The sequence below is a fragment of the Heterodontus francisci genome, chromosome 12, assembly GCF_036365525.1.
Source record: "Heterodontus francisci isolate sHetFra1 chromosome 12, sHetFra1.hap1, whole genome shotgun sequence".
NCBI lineage: Eukaryota > Metazoa > Chordata > Chondrichthyes > Heterodontiformes > Heterodontidae > Heterodontus > Heterodontus francisci.
This window is the reverse complement of record NC_090382.1, coordinates 12,225,211-12,243,056: the sequence shown is the minus strand read 5'-3', so window position 1 is coordinate 12,243,056 and position 17,846 is coordinate 12,225,211. Positions and strand designations below refer to the sequence as shown.

General features: G+C 48.9%; 1 protein-coding gene across 1 annotated transcript in view; it reads left to right on the top strand.

The window, feature by feature from the left end:
- Nucleotides 1-17,846, top strand: part of LOC137375547 (soluble guanylate cyclase 88E-like) — a 425,917-nt gene that overhangs the window by 149,687 nt on the left and 258,384 nt on the right. The window contains exons 10-12 of the mRNA XM_068042889.1: nt 253-382; nt 923-1,069; nt 11,062-11,208. Coding sequence (XP_067898990.1) covers nt 253-382; nt 923-1,069; nt 11,062-11,208 — 424 coding nt within the window. The remainder of the gene's footprint in view (nt 1-252; nt 383-922; nt 1,070-11,061; nt 11,209-17,846) is intronic.

The following is a 17,846-nucleotide window of genomic DNA, read 5'->3' as shown; positions in this document are numbered from 1 at the left end:
GCCAACAAGGGGGATGGTGAGTGGGGGTGAGGGGGCGAGGGGTTGTGAGGAGGGGGTGACTGGGGTGTGAGGTGGGGTTGTGGGTGAGGGGTGTGAGAAGGGTTGTGTGGGGGTGAAGGGGGGTTGTGAGGGGGAGTTGAGGGGGGTGTGAGGGGGTGTGTGTGAGGCGTTGTGATGGGGGGGGTGAGGAGGTGTGAGGTGGTTGAAGCGGTGTGAGGCAATGACAGTGAAGCTGTGAGCTCGGTGTTGCAGGATGGAGAGTCTGGGCGCCATGTTTAAGACTGGATTATACATCAATGACCTCAGTATGCACGATTCCAGCCGTGACCTGGTACTTGCCGGGACTCAGCAGTCCGAGGAATTGAAACGAGCTCTAATACAGGTAGGTGCAAGGGAGAGTGGGTGTGTGTCGGGTGGAGAGTGGGTGTGTGTCGGGTGGAGAGTGGGTGTGTGTCGGGTGGAGAGTGGGTGTGTGTCGGGTGGAGAGTGGGTGTGTGTCGGGTGGAGAGTGGGTGTGTGTCGGGTGGAGAGTGGGCGTGTGTCCGGGGGAGTGCGGGCGTGTGTCCGGGGGAGTGCGGGCGTGTGTGCCGGGGAGAGCGTGCGTGTGTTCGGGGGAGAGCGGGCGTGCGTCGGGGGGAGAGCGGGCGTGCGTCGGGGGGAGAGCGGGCGTGCGTCGGGGGCAGAGCGGGCGTGCGTCGGGGGCAGAGCGGGCGCGCGTCGGGGGGAGAGCGGGCGCGCGTCGGGGGGAGAGTGGGTCTGCGTTGTGGGGACAGTGGGTGTGTGTCGTGCAAGGTGTCATGGGAGAGTATGTCTGTGGTGAGCTGTTGGTGTTCAGCTGGCACTTTGTTGCTGAGATTTTGCAATGAGTCTCCCCCTGAGCAGCGACTTTCTTTTCAACTCATTTGTTTCCATTTCATTTTAGGAACAGAAAAAATCCAGCAAACTTGAGGAGAGCATGAAGATGTTGGATTACGAGATGAAGAAGACGGACGATCTCCTGTATCGGATGATTCCTAAATCTGTCGCTCAGAGTCTCCGCAAAGGATTGCCTTCCGTTAACACCTGTGAGGTAGGCCCCAGTTCCCAGGTTCCCACACAATTCACACACATGATCCAAGGAGAGGTATGTGAAAACACCGCTGTTTGATGCATTATCACTCAAGTCTATCCTGCAGAGCACCAGATACATCCATCCTGCAAGTCGGTGGGAGGGTGCACTGGATAATAAGTGAGCAGGAGTAGTGCTGGGGGTGGGGAAGGTCTTTTCTGATGTTAAGTTGATTGTTTTAAGGTTGAATTTTGAAGGACAAATCTGAGTGAAATGTCAAGGAGAATATGGCGGAGGTGAACAGAGACGCACATAGAAACACAAATACAGAGAAAAATAAAAAATGTCGATTGTAAATTTATTTTTTTTCGTATGACTGTGAACAAAGGTCTTGCTGCATTTCTACATGGACTGCTTCAGTATCTGAGGAGTGACGAATGATGCTGAACATTGTGCAATCATCAGCGAACATCCCCACTTCTGACCTTATGATTGAAGGAAGGTCATTGATGAAGCAGCTGAAAATGGTTGGGCCCAGGACACTACCCTGAGGAACTCCTGCAGTGATGTCCTGGAACTCAGATGATTGACCTCTAACAACCACAACCATCTTCCTTTGTGCTAGGTATGACTCTAACCAGCGGAGAGTTTTCCCCCTGATTCCCCTTGACCTCAGTTTTGCTCGGGCTCCTTGATGTCATACTCAGTCAAACGCTGCCTTGATGTCAAGGGCAGTCACTCTCACCTCACCTCTGGAATTCAGCTCTTTTATCCATGTTTGAACCAAGGCTGTAATGAGGTCAGGAGCTGAGTGGCCCTGGCGGAACCCAAACTGAGCGTCACTGAGCAGGTTATTGCTAAGCAAGTGCCGCTTGATAGCACTGTTGATGACACCTTCCATCACTTTACTGATGATTGAGAGTAGACTGATGGGGTGGTAATTGGTCGGGTTGGATTTGTCCTGCTTTTTGTGTACAGGACAGACCTGGGCAATTTTCCACATTGCCGGGTAGATGCCAGTGTTGTAGCTGTACTGGAACAGCTTGGCTAGGGGCGCAGCAAGTTCTGGAGCACAGGTCTTTAGTACTATTGCCGGAATGTTGTCAGGGTCTATAGCCTTTGCTGTATCCAGTACCTTCAGTCAAAGAACGAACAAAGAACATTACAGCACAGGAACAGGCCATTCGGCCCTCCAAGCCTGCGCCGATCTTGATGCCTGCCTAAACTAAAACCTTCTGCACTTCCGGGATCCATATCCCTCTATTCCCATCCTATTCATGTATTTGTCAAGATGCCTCTTAAACGCCTCTATGGTACCTGCTTCCATCACCTCCCCCGGCAACAAGTTCCAGGCACTCACCACCCTCTGTGCAAAGAACTTGCCTCGCACATCCCCTCTAAACTTTGTCCCTCTCACCTTAAACCTATGTCCCCTAGTAACTGACTCTTCCACCCTGGGAAAAAGCTTCTGACTATCTACTCTATCCATGCCGCTCATAACTTTGTAAACCTCTATCATGTCGCCCCTCCACCTCCGTTGTTCCAGTGAAAACAATCCGAGTTTATCCAACCTCTCCTCATTGCTAATGTCCTCCAGACCAGGCAACATCCTGGTAAACATCTTCTGTACCCTCTCCAAAGCCTCCACGTCCTTCTGGTAGTGTGGCGACCAGAATTGCACGCAATATTCTAAGTGTGGCCTAACTAAAGTTCTGTACAGCTGCAGCATGACTTGCCTATTTCTATGCTCTATGCCCCGACCGATGAAGGCAAGCATGCCGTATGCCTTCTTGACTACCTTATCCACCTGCGTTGCCACTTTCAGTGACCTGTGGACCTGTACGCCCAGATCTCTCTGCCTGTCAATACTCCTAAGGGTTCTGCCATTTACTGTATACTTCCCACCTGTATTAGGCCTTCCAAAATGCATTACCTCACATTTGTCCGAATTAAACTCCATCTGCCATTTCTCCGCCCAAGTCTCCAACCGATCTATATCCTGCTGTATCCTCTGACAATCCTCATCACTGTCCGCAACTCCACCAACCTTTGTGTCAGCCGCAAACTTACTAATCAGACCAGCTACATTTTCCTTCAAATCATTTATATATACTACAAAGAGCAAAGGTCCCAGCACTGATCCCTGCGGAACACCACTAGTCACATCCCTCCATTCAGAAAAGCACCCTTCCACTGCTACCCCCTGTCTTCTATGACCGAGCCAGTTCTGTATCCATCTTGCCAGCTCCCCTCTGATCCCATGTGACTTTACCTTTTGTATCAGTCTTCCATGAGGGACCTTGTCAAAGGCTTTACTGAAGTCCATATAGATAACATCCACTGCCCTTCCTTCATCAATCATCTTTGTCACTTCCTCAAAAAACTCAATCAAATTAGTGAGATACGACCTCCCCTTCACAAAACCATGCTGCCTCTCGCTAATAAGTCCATTTGTTTCCAAATGGGAGTGAATCCTGTCCCGAAGAATCCTCTCTAATAATTTCCCTACCACTGACGTAAGGCTCACCAGCCTATAATTTCCTGGATTATCCTTACTACCTTTCTTAAACAAAGGAACAACATTGGCTATTCTCCAGTCCTCTGGGACCTCACCTGTAGCCAATGAGGAGACAAAGATTTCTGTCAAGGCCCCAGCAATTTCTTCCCTTGCCTCCATCAGTATTCTGGGGTAGATCCCATCAGGCCCTGGGAACTTATCTACCTTAATGCTTTGCAAGACACCCAACACCTCCTCCTTTTTGATAATGGGATGACTGAGACTATCTACACTCCCTTTCCTAGGCTCATCATCCACCAAGTCCTTCTCTTTGGTGAATACTGATGCAAAGTACTCATTTAGTACCTCGCCCATTTCGTCTGGCTCCACACATAGATTCCCTTCTCTGTCCTTGAGTGGGCCAACCCTTTCCCTGGTTACCCTCTTGCTCTTTACATACGTATAAAAAGCCTTGGGATTTTCCTTAATCCTGTTTGCCAATGACTTCTCATAACCCCTTTTAGCCCTCCTGACTCCTTGCTTAAGTTCCTTCCTACTGTCTTTATATTCCTCAAGGGATTCGTCTGTTCCTAGCCTTCTAGCCCTTACGAATGCTTCCTTTTTCTTATTGACGAGGCTCACAATATCCCGCATTATCTAAGGTTCCAGAAACTTGCCAAACTTATCCTTCTTCCTCACAGGAACATGCTGGTCCTGGATTCTAATCAACTGACGTTTGAAAGACTCCCACATGTCAGATGTTGATTTACCCTCAAACAGCCACCCCCAATCTAAATTCTTCAGTTCCTGCCGAATATTGTTATAATTAGCCTTCCCCCAATTTAGCACCTTCACCTTCAGTAATTTCTTGATATCACGTGGAGTGAATCGAATTGGCTTAATTCTGGCATCTGTGATGCTGGGGACTTCAGGAGGAGGCCGAGATGGATCATTAACTCTGCACTTCTGGCTGAAGATTGTTGCAAATGCTTCAGCCTTGTCTTTCCCCACTGATGTGCTGGGCTGCCCCATCATTGAGGATGGGGATATTTGTGGAGTCTCCTCCTCCTGTCAATTGTTTAATTGTCCACCACCATTCACAGCTGGATGTGGCAGAGCTTAGATCTGATCTGTTGGTTATGGGATCGCTTTGCTCTGTCTATCGCATGCTGCTTACGCAGTTTGGCATGCAGATAGTCCTGTGTTGTCACTTCACCAGGTTGACACCTCATGTTGAGGTATACCTGGTGCTGCTCCTGGCATGCCCTCCTGCACTCCTCATTGAACCAGGGTTGGTCTCCTGGCTTGATGGTAATGGTAGAGTGGGGGATATGCCGGGCCATGAGGTTACAGATTGTGGTTGAGTCCAATTCTGCTGCTGCTGATGGCCCACAGCGCCTCATGGATGCCCAGTTTTGCATTGCTAGATTTGTTCGAAATCTATCCCATTTAGCACGGTGATAGTGCCACACAACACGACGGAGGGTATCCTCAATGTGAAGGCGGGAGTTCGACTCCACAAGGACTGTGCGGTGGCCACTCCTACCAATACAGTCATGGACAGAAGCATCTGCGACAGGCAGGTTGGTGAGGACGAGGTCAGGTATGTTTTTCCCTCTTGTTGGTTCCCTCACCACCTGCCGCAGACCCAGTCTAGCAGCTATGTCCTTTAGGACTCGGCCAGCTCGGTCAGTAGTGGTGCTTCCGAGCCACTCTTGGTGATGGACATTGAAGTCCCTCACCCAGAGTACATTCTGTGCCCTTGTCACACTCAGTGCTTCCTGCAAATGGTGTTCAACATGGAGGAGTACTGACTCATCAGCTGAGGGAGGGCAGTAGGCGGTAATCAGCAGGAGGTTTCCTTGTCCATTTTTGACCTGATGCTGTGAGACTTCGTGGGGTCCGGAGTAGATGCTGAGGACTCCCAGGGCAACTCCCTCATGACTGTATACTACTGTGCCAGCACCTCTGCTGGGTCTATCCTGATCTTTGTCTGAATCTATCTAGTTGTCTTTGCTCTAGGTGTGGCATGACCTGCCACAAACCGCACAAGCTCAGCTTCCTTCTCTGGTGAAGATCTGTGTGTTTGATTCTCCCTCAGTCGTCTTGACAGCAAGTCAGCAATGTTCATCTTTCCAGCAATGTGAACCACCTTGTACTTGTATTGTTGGAGTCTCAAAACCCATCTTTCAATTCTGGCACATGGTTTGGGAAAATAAATCATCTGTATTGGCTTGTGATCCATCACTAATTCAAACTCGATGCTGAACAAGTACGCAGGGAATCTTTCACATGCCCACACCAATCCTAGGGCCTCTTTCTCTCCTCTCCACTTCTTTCAGAGATCTGCTCGCGTAAGCACTGATTCTCAGGTCCTCAGCCTGCATTTGCACCAGCACTGCTCCTAATCCTACTGGATTAGCATCTGCAATGACTTTCGTTTGTGCATTTGGATCATAGTATCCAGTGTTTGAGCACTTGTCAAGCTGTCTTTCAAAGCTTTGAACGCAGCTTTCTGTTCTTCATCAAATCTGAACTTTTAGATTAGATTAGAGATTAGATTAGAGATACAGCACTGAAACAGGCCCTTCGGCCCACCGAGTCTGTGCCGAACATCAACCACCCATTTATACTAATCCTACACTAATCCCATATTCCCAACAAACATCCCCACATTTCCCTACCACCTACCTATACTGGTGACAATTTATAATGGCCAATTTACCTATCAACCTGCAAGTCTTTTGGCTTGTGGGAGGAAACCGGAGCACCCGGAGAAAACCCACGCAGACACAGGGAGAACTTGCAAACTCCACACAGGCAGTACCCAGAATCGAACCCGGGTCCCTGGAGCTGTGAGACTGCGGTGCTAACCACTGCGCCACTGTGCCGCCACTGCTCATTCTTTCTGGTTAACTTTCTCAGTGGATCAGCCAGGGTAGCGAAGTTTGGGATAAATCTCACACAATAGTTCACAAGTCACAGAAAACTTCTCACTTCGCTGACATTTTGCTTCCGTCTTGTCTTTGGAAAGATTGATTCCACTGCTCATGAGTTTATGTCCTATGCACCTTAGCTCTGTCACTCTAAACAAGCACTTATCTGTATTTACTGTACGTCCTGTTGACTGTAATCTAGCCAATACCAATCTCAGCCTCTTGTTATGTTCCTCTCTATTAGCTTGGAATCTTTTTGTCCTGAACAGATAGTGAGACAGGCCAAATCAGCTGATCATTGGCCATTTTGCAGCACATTGTCCACTTTTTAAAGGAAAAGTCAATTTCTTTTAACTCTTCAATTTGGTTCAGTATTTTCATCACTGTACTTCTCGTGAGTGTGACATCAGCCTCGGTCCAAACATGGACAAAAGAGCTGAATTCCAAGGTGAAGTGACAGTGACTGATCTTGACATCAAGGCAGCACTTAACTGAGTGTGGCAGCAAAATGCTCGAGTAAAATTTAAGTCAATGGGAATCAGGGGGAAAACTCTTAATGGCTGGAGTCATACCTAGTGCAAAGGAAGATGGTTGTGGTTGTTGGAGGTCAATCATCTGAGCTCCAGGACATCACTGCAGGAGTTCCTCAGGGTAGTGTCCTAGGCCCAACCATCTTCAGCTGCTTCATCAATGACCTTCCTTCAATCATAAGATCGGAAGTGGGGATGTTCGCTGATGATTGCACAATGTTCAGCACCATTCGTGACTCCTCAGATACTGAAGCAGTCCGTGTAGAAATGCAGCAAGACCTGGACAACACTCAGACTAGGCCTGGTAAGTGATAAGTAGCATTCACACTACACAAGTTGAAGCAATGACCATCTCTGTTCCATGTGGTGCATCAAAATGGCAAGAGCCTTTCTTTTCATATATTGCCATCAGGGCTGGATTTTATACTCTTTCCCCCTGGCGAGTTTAGAGGTGGGTAGAGCATTAAATTGGGCAGGATGGTGGCTGGTGGGGATCCTGCCACATTCCCACTCTAACCTGATTGTGGTGGGAAGGCCCATGGACGGCCTTCCTGCCCTGCCACCAATTCTGCTGATGCTAGTATTAGCCTCTATCTGCAGTCATCATTCCAACTATCACAAACCACTTTCTACTTCAAGACTTCATGGTGCCAACATGTTTTATTGTGTTGTGTGATTTATCAGCATCATCGTCCGCCATCTCTCCATCAACCAGCTTTGCAGGCTTGCTGTTCATCTTTCTGGCAAGACAAACAAAGAACACTACAGCACAGGAACAGGCCATTCGGCCCTCCAAGCCTGCGCCGATCTTGATGCCTGCCTAAACTAACACCTTCTGCACTTCCAGGGCCCATAGGCCCAGCCTATTCATATATTTGTCAAGATGTCTCTTAAACGTCACTATCGTATCTGCTTCCACCACCTCCCCTGGCAGCACGTTCCAGGCACTCACTACCCTCTGTGTAAAAAAACTTGCCTCGCACATCCCCTCTAAATTTTGCCCCTCGCACCTTAAACCTATGTCTCCTAGTAACTGACTCTTCCACCCTGGGAAAAAGCTTCTGACTATCCACTCTGTCCATGCCGCTTATAACTTTGTAAACCTCTATCATGTCGCCCCTCCACCTCCGTCGTTCCAGTGAAAACAATCCGAGTTTTTCCAACCTCTCCTCATAGCTAATGCCCTCCAGACCAGGCAACATCCTGGTAAACCTCTTCTGTACCCTCTCCAAAGCCTCCACGTCCTTCTGGTAGTGTGGCGACCAGAATTGCATGCAATGTTCTAAGTGTGGCCTAACTAAGGTTCTGTACAGCTGCAACATGACTTGCCAATTTTTATACTCTATGCCCCGACCGATGATGGCAAGCATGCCGTATGCCTTCTTGACTACCTTATCCACCTGCGTTGCCACTTTCAGTGACCTGTGGACCTGTACGCCTGTCTGTCTGTCTGCCTGTCAATACCCCTAAGGGTTCTGCCATTTACTGTATATGTCCCACCTGTATTAGATCTTCCAAAATGCATTACCTCACATTTGTCCGGATTAAACTCCATTTGCCATTTCTCCGCCCAAGTCTCCAACCAATCTATATCCTGCTGTATCCTCTGACAATCCTCATCATTATCCGCAACTCCACCAGCCTTTGTGTCGTCCGCAAACTTACTAATCAGACCAGCTACATTTTCCTCCAAATCATTTATATATACTACAAACAGCAAAGGTCCCAGCACTGATCCCTGCGGAACACCACTAGTCACATCCCTCCATTCAGAAAAACACCATTCAGAAAGACATTTGTGTGCAAAGTGGTTCAGCTTCTGTCAGTTCGAGCACTGCTTTCCCCACACTGGACATGCTTCCTTTTGCTTCTTGTGGTGTCCCCCACAGTATTTACACCCAGTCCTCTGGCCTTGATCTTTCCGCTGGCCATTCTGAATGCTGTCCTTCCTTTTCATCATTGACGTGTGTTTGGAAGACTTGGACTGTCTCTGAGCGCAGTGCACAGCCTCATCGGTTCACCCTCAGTAACCTTCAGCTGTTGAATAGCCACCTCACAGCTTCAGCACGTCAATAGCTTTCTTGAGAGTAAGTTTCTTTTCTCACAGCCGATGTGTTCTCACAGCAGGATCTCCTGTTCCGAATACAAGCCTATCTCTGATCAATTGCCCAAATTGTCAAGACTCAGCTAGATGTCTCAGTACAACTTCTTTTGGGCCTCCTTATCTCGAGAGACAATGGATACGCGCCTGGAGGTGGTCAGTGGTTTGTGAAGCAGCGCCTGGAGTGGCTATAAAGGCCAATTCTGGAGTGACAGGCTCTTCCACAGGTGCTGCAGAGAAATTTGTTTGTTAGGGCTGTTGCACAGTTGGCTCACAGTACAACTACATACTGATCAACAATCTCCCTCACTTCCTGAACATAAGTGCTAAACACGTAGCGTTCATAAATGACATTTGTTGAGGGTTCAAAGTGCATCTTCAAGGCCTCCGAAATCTCCCAAGATTTTCTCCTCTTCTCAGTGAGATCTAGAGTACAATGCAACTTGTAACATTCCTTCCCCATCACCGATAACAGAGTTGTTACTCTTATCTGTTCAGATTTCTATTCGAACTCTGTAACAATCTTTTGAGTCTGCCATTGAGACTGGGAGAATTGCCAATTCCCTCTCACATCTCCATTCATGTCCATCGGAGCAGATAATGGAAAATTCAAAACCAGAATGACTCACTCAGCTGTCAGTGTCCTCTGCAAAGTTTTTTTTTGACCCGGCTCCTGTGTAAAATGCTTTTGTGGCTTCTTTAGCAGTTCAAACTTCTGCTCAAAATCACACTAAAACATCTCCTGTTCGAACTCCAATTATCCTCTGATGTTTTGCACATCTGCTGTGTTGCAGCTGACATCACTCAATCCAAAGGCTCTCAAAATCCTCTCAAATCCTGCTAACTCTCTTGTGACACCTGTTCCATGTGGTGCATCAAAATGGAAAAAGCTTTTACCTGCATACATTGAATCAGAGGTCACGTGTATGGCAAGCCAGAGTGCACAAAGATATTTATCCAAACAATCTCCAAGAACAGAGAATCTAACCATCTCCCCTTGACATTCAATGGCATTACCATCACTGAATCCCCCACTATCAACATCCTAGGGGTTACCGTTGACCAGAAACTGAACTGGAGTAGCCATATAAATACCGTGGCTACAAGAGCAGGTCAGAAGCTGGGAATCCTGTGGTGAGTAACTCATCTCCTGACTCCCCAAAGCCTGTCCACCATCTACAAGGCACAAGTCAGGAGTGTGATGGAATACTCTCCACTTGCCTGGATGGGTGCAGCTCCAACAACACTCAAGAAGCTTGACACCATCCAGGACAAAGCAGCCCATTTGATTGGCACACCATCAACAAACATTCACTCCTTTCACGAGTGGCAGCAGTGTGTACCATCTACAAATGCACTGCAGCAACGCACCACACCTCCTTTGACAGCACCTTCGACAAACCCGCGACCTCTACCAACTAGAAGGACAAGGGCAGCAGATGCATGGGAACACCACCACCTGCAAGTTCACCTCCAAGTCACACACCATCCTGACTTGGAACTATATCGCCGTTCCTTCACTGTCGCTGGGTCAAAATCCTGGAACTCCCTTCCTAACAGCACTGTGGGTGTACCTACCCCACTTAGACTGCAGCGGTTCAAGAAGGCAGCTCACCACCACCTTCTCAAGGGCAATTAGGGATGGGCAATAAATGCTGGTCTAGCCAACGACGCCCACATCCCATGAATTAATCAATAATAAAAATATCTTGTCCCCCAACCACAGAGCAAGAGAGAGAGATTGAGAGACACAGAGACAGAAAGACAATGGGGGAGAGAGGGAGAGAGTGTTGACAGAGAGTGAGATGAGGAAATGGAGCCAGAAAGAGAGGGAAAGAGATGGAGGGAGAGAGAGAGAGATGGAGTCAGAGAAAGATGAAGAGAATGATGTAGGGCTGTCTTGGGGTTCTTGAACGTGTTGTCTGATTGTGATGAATGTTCTTGCTCAGGTATTCCCAGATGTCACCATCCTGTTCAGTGATGTGGTTGGCTTTACTCGGATTTGCAGTCACATTACTCCGATGCAAGTGGTATCTATGCTGAACACAATGTATACACTGTTCGATACCCTGAGTGAGAAGCACAGGGTCTTCAAGGTTAGTGCTAATGAAGACAGATCAATGCACAGCAATCATTGCACACGAGGCCATTTGGCCCCTCAGCTCAGTGCCAGCACTTTGCTGCAGCAATCCAAAACCAACTTCCTTTAAAAGATGCATTCCCAATGCTAAAGTATTCCATGTTCCTAACACCCCTGTGTAAAAACATTTCTCTGAATTTCTCTCCTCAGATTTGTCTGATCATTTTAAATTGATGCTCTCTTGTCAGTGACTCCCCAACAAGAGGAAGTAATCGTTCCCTATTCTCTTGATCAAAACTCTTCATTTAAAAAACCTGGAATAAATCACCTTTTAACCTGTCCTGCTCCAGTGGAAACAGTCCCAGTGCTAGGTTTTCCTCAGAATTGTAGTTTCACATACCTGGCATCATCCTGGTGAATTTACACTTTCTGCTCCTTAACATCTTTTCAATAAAGAACAGCCAGAACACCTCAGTCTCCAACTGTGGGCACAATAATGTTCTGTATAAATCATCATCACTTCTTCACACCTGTATTTACTTCTTGGAGTCAGCTGTGGCTCAGTTGATCACACTCTCCCTCTGAAGTCACAATGTTGTGGGTTCACGTCCCACTCCAGAGACTCCAGCTTGCTACTGCAGTACAGTACTGAGGGAGTGCTACACTGTTAGAAATGTCTCTCTGATGAGATATTAAAACAAGGGCCTGTCTGCCCTCTTTGGTGAACTTTAAAGAACCCATGACACTATTTCGAAGAAGAGCAGGGGACTTCTTCTTGGTGTCCTGAACAATATTTATCCCTCAACCATCATCACTAAAACAGGCCATTATCACATCACTATGCACAAACTGGCTGCCATGTTTCCTACATAAGAATACTTCAAATTTACTTCATTGACTGTAAAGTGCTTTGGGACGTCTGATGGTTGTGAAAGGCGCTATGTAAATGAATGTCTTTTTTCTCACTGCCCATTGGCTTTTTAATGGAATCATTGAGTCACACAGCACAGAAGGAGGTGATTTGTCTTATTGTGCTGCCTCTTTGAAGGAGCTAATCCAATTAGTCCCACTCTCCCGTTCGTTCCCTAGAAATTTTACTCCTTCAAATGTTTATTCAATTTCTTTTGAAAGTCACTGTTGAATCTGTTTGCACCGCCCTTTCAGGCAGTGTGTTCCAGATCACAACAACTCGCTGCGTAAAAACATTCTCCTGCGCTCCCTTTTGGTCCTTTAGTCAATTTGGAGCCTGCTCCATTATTTAGTTAGATCATCTGCTCTCCAAGTTCATTTATTGGCCTTTGCTCAACATTCCTCAATACCTCAGCTTCCCCACATTGAACTCCATCTACCACAGTTTTGCCCACTCAGTTAATCTAGCAATGCCCCTTTGCAACTTTCTGCTCCTATTTACTGTGCCGCCTAACTTCATGTCATCAATAATATATGGCTCTCTATTCCTCCATCTAGGTCATTTGTAAATATAATGAAAAGCTCAGGCTCCTGTACGGATCCCTGGGGAACACCGCTGGTCACATCCTGATAATCTGAGTCCATTATCTCTACGCTGTCTCCTAACCAATTCCCGATCAAAATCAATAGGTTGCCTCCAATTCGATGGATTTTCATTTTTGTGAAGATTTTTGTTATGCAAAACTTTCTTGATTGCCTTCTAGAAGTCCATATAAAAAACATCCATAGACACTCCCTTATCTATCTTCTTAAAGCATCTAACTAGGTTTGTTAGACATGACATGCCCATTACTAATTCATATTACCACTCTCTGATCAGTTCATCTTTGTTCAAATACTCAGTCACTCTGTCCCTAATAACAAATTCTAGAGCTTCTTTTTTTTTAGCACTGAAAGAGGCCCTTTGGCCCACCGGGTCTGTGCCGACCAACAACCACCCATTTATACTAACCCTACAGTAATCCCATATTCCCGACCACCTACCTACACTAGGGGCAATTTATAATGGCCAATTTACCCATCACCTGCAAGTCTTTGGCTGTGGGAGGAAACCGGAGCACCCAGTGAAAACCCACGCAGTCACAGGGAGAACTTGCAAACTCCACACAGACAGTACCCAGAATTGAACCCAGGTCCCTGGATCTGTGAGGCTGCGGTGTTAACCACTGCACCACTGTGCCGCCCCAATTCCTCACAATTCATTACCTGAATTTTAACATGGGAAATGTGACCCCAATGTTGCGGTAAAAGGTGGATCTCGAGCCTGTATTTGACGGCAGGGGGACAACCCCAGCAATTTTAGTGCAGGTGGTGTCCTAATTGTCTGTCTGTGAGCCTGCCACCCAATTAAGGATGGTAGCAGGCTGGTGATGCTGCCAGCCTCAATCAGAGGGCAGGCAGCTCTGAAGCCTCAGCTCCACCACCGGGAGAGGTGGGCACTGCTGAAGCAGTCAGGAGACCTCAGGGGCTTGGCCAGGTAAGTTTTAAAACATTTAAAAATCACAGGGCAGAGGGTCGGAGGGAAAGCCTTTCTGGGGAGATCGCTTGGGCTGTGGGGACTGCCTACCCTGCCCAAGACCCCCTCTTTGTGCCATCAAACCTAGTCCCCAGGGGGATCATCTCGCAATCATCGCCATAAAATGGCCCCTAATTGGACTTTTAATGAAGGGAAATCGACTGTCAACTCCTTGGAACAGAGAGCCTCCTGCAGGCTGTCCCAGGGCTCAGAAAATGTCCTCGTGGCTGGACCGCATTGGGGAACCAACCCGACACGGCTCCTTGTGATTTTACCACCTCCCAACCTGCCCCCAATCAGGCCAGTAAGTTCTGGCCATAAAGTTATTATGGTGTAGTCTGCTCACAGTAGACGGGGTGTGACAGGCTCTGCTCCCAGGAGACGGGGTGTGACTGGGTCTGGCCCCAGGAGACGGGGTGTGACTGGGTCTGGCCCCAGTAGACGGGGTGTGACTGGGTCTGGCCCCAGGAGACGGGGTGTGACTGGGTCTGGCCCCAGGAGACGGGGTGTGACTGGGTCTGACCCCAGGAGACGGGGTGTGACTGGGTCTGACCCCAGGAGACGGGGTGTGACTGGGTCTGACCCCAGTAGACGGGGTGTGACTGGGTCTGACCCCAGTAGACGGGGTGTGACTGGGTCTGACCCCAGTAGACGGGGTGTGACTGGGTCTGACCCCAGTAGACGGGGTGCGACTGGGTCTGACCCCAGTAGACAGTGATTGATTGGGTCTGATCCCAGTAGACAGTGATTGACTGGGACTCATCACAGTAGACGAGGTGTGACAGGGTCTGGCCCCAGTAGACAGGGTGTGACTGGGTGTGATCCCAGTAGACAGGGTGTGACAAGGTCTGATCCCAGTAGACAGGGAGTGACTGGGTCTGACGCCAGTAGACGGGGTGTGACTGGATGTAATCCCAGTAGACAGGGTGTGACAAGGTCTGATCCCAGTAGACAGGGAGTGCCTGGGTCTGATCCCAGTTGATGGGGTGTGAAAGGGTCTGACCTCAAATAGACAGGGTGTGACAGGGTCTGATCCCAGTTGACCGGGTGTGACAGGGTCTGACCCCAGTAGACAGGATGTGACAGGGTCTGATCCTAGTAGACAGGGAGTGACTGGGTCTGCTCCCAGTAGACAGGGAATGACTGGGTCTGACCCCAGTCGACAAGGTGTGACAGGGTCTGATCCCAGTAGACAGTGTGTGACTGGGTCTGGCCCCAGTAGACAGGGTGTGACAAGGTCTGATCCCAGTAGACAGGGATTGACTGGGTCTGATCCTAGTAGACAGGGATTAACTGGGTCTGGCCCCAGTCGACAGGGTGTGACTGGGTCTGACCCCAGTACATAAAAGAACAAAGAACAGTACAGCACAGGAACAGGTCATTCGGCCCTCCAAGCCTGCGCCGATCCTGATGCCTGCCTAAACTAACACCTTCTGCACTTCCGGGGTCCGTATGCCTCTATTCCCTTCCTATTCATGTATTTGTCAAGATGCCTCTTAAACGTCGCTATCGTATCTGCTTCCACCACCTCCCCTGGCAGCAAGTTCCAGGCACTCACCACCCTCTGTGTAAAATACTTGCCTCGCACATCCCCTCTAAACTTTGCCCCTCGCACCTTAAACCTATGTCCTCTAGTAACTGACTCTTCCACCCTGGGAAAAAGCTTCTGACTATCCACTCTGTCCATGCCACTCATAACTTTGTAAACCTCTATCATGTCGCCCCTCCATCTCCGTCGTTCCAGTGAAAACAATCCGAGTTTTTCCAACCTCTCCTCATAGCTAATACCCTCCAGACCAGGCAACATCCTGGTAAACCTCTCCTGTACCCTCTCCAAAGCCTCCACGTCTTTCTGGTAGTGTGGTGACCAGAATTGCACGTAATATTCTAAGTGTGGCCTAACTAAAGTTCTGTACAGCTGCAACATGACTTGCCAATTTTTATACTCTATGCCCCGACTGATGATGGCAAGCATGCCGTATGCCTTCTTGACTACCTTATCCACCTGCATTGCCACTTTCAGTGACCTGTGGACCTGTACACCCAGATCTCTCTGCCTTTCAATACTCCTAAGGGTTCTGCCATTTACTGTATACCTCCCACCTGTATTAGATCTTCCAAAATGCATTACCTCACATTTGTCCGGATTAAACTCCATCTGCCATTTCTCCACCCAAGTCTCCAACCGATCTATATCCTGCTGTATCCTCTGACAATCCTCATCACTATCCGCAACTCCACCAACCTTTGTGTCGTCCGCAAACTTACTAATCAGACCAGCTACATTTTCCTCCAAATCATTTATGTATACTACAAACAGCAAATGTCCCAGCACTGATCCCTGCGGAACACCACTAGTCACATCCCTCCATTCAGAAAAGCACCCTTCCACTGCTACCCTCTGTCTTCTATGACCGAGCCAGTTCTGTATCCATCTTGCCAGCTCACCTCTGATGCCATGTGACTTCACCTTCTGTACCAGTCTGCCATGAGGGACCTTGTCAAAGGTCAAAGTAGACGGGGTGTGACAGGCTCTTCTCCCAGTAGACAGGATATGACTGGGTCTGATGCCAGTAGATTGGGTATAACTGGGTTTGACACCAGTGGATTCTGTGTAACTGTGTCTGACACCAATAGACAGGGTATGACTGGGTCTGACCCCGTTATACAGGGTTTGACTGGGTCTGATCCCAGTAGACAGCAAGTGTCTGTGTCTGACCCCAGTAGACAGGGTGTAACTGGGTCTGATCCCAGTACACAAGGAGTGACTGGGTATGATCCCATTATACAGGGTGTGACTGGGTCTGACCCCAGTAGACAGAGTGTGACAAGGTCTGATCCCACTAGATGGGATTTGACTGGGTCTGATCCCAGTAGACAGGGTGTGACTGGGTTTTACCCCAGTAGACAGGGTGTGACAGGGTCTGATCCCAGTAGACAGGGTGTAACAGGATCTGATCCAAGTAGACAGGGTGTGACTGGTTTTGACCCCAGTAGACAGGGTGTGACAGCATCTGATCCCAGTAGACAGGGAATGACTTAGTCTGCTCCCAGTCGACGGGGTGTGACAGGCTCTGCTCCCAGTAGACAGGGTGTGACTGGGTCTGACCCCAGTGGACAGGGTCTGACACCAGTGGATTGTGTGTAACTGGGTCTGACCCCAGTAGACAGGGTGTGACTGGGTCTGACCCCATTATACAGGGAGTGACTGGGTCTGATCCCATTATACAGGGTGTGACTGGGTCTGACCCCATTATACAGGGTGTGACTGGGTCTGACCCCATTATACAGGGTGTGACTGGGTCTGACCCCATTATACAGGGAGTGACTGGGTCTGATCCCATTAGACAGGGAGTGACTGGGACTGATACAGTAGACAGGGAGTGACTGGGTCTGATCCCAGTAGACAGGGAGTGACTGGGTCTGATCCCAGTAGACAGGGAGTGACTGGGTCTGATCCCAGTACACACGGGGTGTGACAGGTTCGACCTCAGTAGACAGGGTGTGACAGGGTCTGATCCCAGTAGACAGGGTTTGACTGGGTCTGACCCCAGTAGACACGAATTGACTGGGACTCATCACAGTAGACGAGGTGTGACAGGGTGTGACTGGGTGTGATCCCAGTAGACAGGGTGTGACAAGGTCTGATCCCAGTAGACAGGGTGTGACAGGGTCTGATCCTAGTAGACAGGGAGTGACTGGGTCTGCTCCCAGTAGACAGGGAGTGACTGGGTCTGCTCCCAGTAGACAGGGAGTGACTGGGTCTGACCCAACTAGACAGTGTGTGACTGGGTCTGACCCAACTAGACAGTGTGTGACTGGGTCTGATCCCACTAGACAGTGTGTGACTCGGTCTGACCCCAGTCGACAGGGTGTGTCTGGGTCTGACCCCAGTAGACAGGGTGTGTCTGGGTCTGACCCCAGTAGACAGGGTGTGACAGGATCTGACCCCAGTAGACAGGGTGTGACGGGGACTGCTCCCAGTAGACAGAGTGCGACTGGGTCTGATCCCACTAGATGGGGTTTGACTGGGTCTGATCCCAGTAGACAGGGTGTGACTGGGTTTTACCCCAGTAGACAGGGTGTGACAGGGTCTGATCCCAGTTGACTGGGTGTGACTGGGTATGACCCCAGTAGACAGGGTGTAACAGGATCTGATCCAAGTAGAC